General features: G+C 39.2%; 1 protein-coding gene across 1 annotated transcript in view; it reads right to left on the reverse strand.

The window, feature by feature from the left end:
• LOC140321790 (olfactory receptor 1E16-like) overlaps positions 1 to 1,180 on the reverse strand; it is a 3,024-nt gene extending 1,844 nt beyond the window's left edge. The window contains exon 1 of the mRNA XM_072398576.1: positions 1,170 to 1,180. Coding sequence (XP_072254677.1) covers positions 1,170 to 1,180 — 11 coding nt within the window. The remainder of the gene's footprint in view (positions 1 to 1,169) is intronic.
• Between the last annotated feature and the right edge of the window lie 1,503 nt (positions 1,181 to 2,683).

The raw sequence follows: 2,683 nt of genomic DNA on the forward strand, positions 1-2,683 counted from the left end.
TGTGGGTGCAACGCTTTCTGGTGCATTCTCTCCATTCATTCACATTGTCTTCTATTCAGGTTGCTGAAACTTAAAATAGCAAGTGATGCTAATATACTATATGTAAATAATGTGAATGCAAGACTTCTTTTAGTTCTACATAACCCTTAGTTAATGCCAATCTGTTCTCATTCACTCATTCTTCCCCTTTTCCTCTTAGCTTCTCACTTTCTGTTTTACAGGTGTTTCTGCTTCATCTGGAGAAGTAAATAGTAGAAGAAGAAATACATTTTCCATTATTGTGGTAAATGGAAATTGTGTTTTCTCCTGATGAAGCAGAAACATCTGCGAAACGTGTAATTCTTCAAGACATTCTCCAAACATGATATTTCAATGGTGCCAAAACCAGCTTAAACACCATTCTCTAAACAATATATATATATTATTTAGCATTGGTACATGTTCCTCATGGCTAATTCCCTGTGCAGCATCACTACAAGATTTGTGGCTCTAATAGGTATCTAATTCAGTCCATCACAGATATTCTGGGGCCAATATATGTATGCTGTAAAGACCACAAAGTAAATGTTTCTCACTGCACAGAGAGGGATCTGAAAGTCAGGAGCAATCTTGAAGTCTAAATTAGGCCCTGCTATACTGAAAGCTTTCACATTATTATGGGGCCCCCTACTAACCCCGGCCCCATGGCAGCTGTATGCTCTTCTCAACTTGTTATCATGAATCCTGAGCTCCATAGATCATGGCAGTGTGTAACACACATTTCACATACCTTACATAGCAAACAACCAGCAATGCTCAGTCATTTAGTTATGATGAGGATGTTCATTGGAATTTATAAACCCCGACACCCTACAGGGAATCTCCCCAATGACTGCACACATCACTCAGGTATTCCCTGCTGGCTAATTACAGTGAAAGTTCCTGAAAAATCTCCACCTGTGACCGGGTCTGATTTGTTTTGTTTTAACTTTTTATTTGCTAAATTAATTGTGTAGACAAATCAAAGGAAACGTTTATTTCTATGACTTGTATTATGACATTCTGTGTTAAGGTTCTTTCTATGATACAGGTTCACTAAACAAATTTGTTCTCATAGCATTTTCCTGTACAATTCATTCTAGCAAGGGAACCTGAATTATATAAAGGAGTGGTCCACAATCTTTTTGTACCTATGGACCATTAAACTCACTTTTTCTCACCCATAAAAAAGAAAAAAGGACACATGACTGATAAAAGAAAATTATAAAATAAATGAACTAACAATAAATCAAACATTAAAATATAGAAATATGTGGGTACAAGATGTAACCTTTGGTTGAATAACCATGATTGGATATTTTTGGATATTTTATGATTAGGGATGAGCCTCTGGCATTCTCACGAACTTCCAATGGGTCTGCAAAATTTCATCAAACCGATTTTGCGGACCGATCGGAAGTTCCAGAAAATCATTACAGGAGGATTCCCAGGGCTGCATTCATTCATGCAGCCCTGGAAATCCTCCTGTGTGGGATTCCATTTACACGGTTGTGCTGGTGATCACACTGAGCTGATCAATGAATGCAGCCGTGACTGCATTCATTGATCAGCACAGCCCGCAGGATTTTTTTTTTTTGTAAAATTCAATCCCGATCTGCGAACGGCCGTTACCGCATAAAATTTTGGTAAACGAGAACAGCTGAATTCGCAGGGAGATCGAGTTTAAAAACCTGCTCGCTCGTTCCTAATGATGATATTTGTAGCTATTAAACTTCCATAGAGATCTTCCAACCTTATTCTTACATTATTCCTCTAAAAGGTTAGTGTCAATCAAATAATTAGGGAATTAAGGAATATCTGTGTGAACAGAAATTTGTGGAATGATTACTATTACTCCACGCGTTTCGCAGTATCATTATACATAAGAATGTGAGGCCGTCTGCCTGGAAGTGAAACTGGAAACCGATCTTTTAATGAGATAATGATCTCAATCACACCAGAAGATCAGCAAGGAATATGGAAATAGAGGCTTAAGGATTGGACCTGAATTCAATCTTATTTAAATGTTGTGAGTAGATATAAAACTTACAATTCATGGGAGGAAACCTGCAAACACCCTGGAATTGGAGTCTGTTGGGAGAGGCTTATCTGGCTGCCGATCCCCCGCTGTGCGCCACCGCAGTATATCACACCCTGTTTATTATTTCTGGGTTTGTTTGCAGCAGCAAGGATATAGCAGCATCGCCTGCTTCCCTTTAGCTGTGCAGCCTGCGATTTACCTTCTCTGCATCCCCAGCACAAATTCTGAGCTGAAGTAGATTGTAAAAGCAGATTAGTTCCTGGCTTCATCCTAATATTGGCTGCTGGGGCTTTATAACCTTTCTGCTCCCAGTCACCAGTTGCCTTTTGTAGCGTTAAGCCGGGCGGACCTGCTGCTGGTGTGTTTGACAATGACTGACCTTGTGTCTGTGACCCCGACACTTTTGTCTGTTGGACACCTCAACATGAATGGGGGGTGACTTCATGGCTTTGTAATGGGATGTTCACCAAGCTCATAGGTGTCATAGTCATTGGTCATATAGTATATGTTCTGTTTTTGTTACATATTTATACTTTATTATTTCCTAGATTTATTGTATTGAGGATTAAGATTGCTATACAGTAATCTTTCCTGATAAGCGACAGATTTACACATGAAAGGTGG

This window comes from Pyxicephalus adspersus, chromosome 1, assembly GCF_032062135.1.
Source record: "Pyxicephalus adspersus chromosome 1, UCB_Pads_2.0, whole genome shotgun sequence".
Lineage (NCBI taxonomy): Eukaryota > Metazoa > Chordata > Amphibia > Anura > Pyxicephalidae > Pyxicephalus > Pyxicephalus adspersus.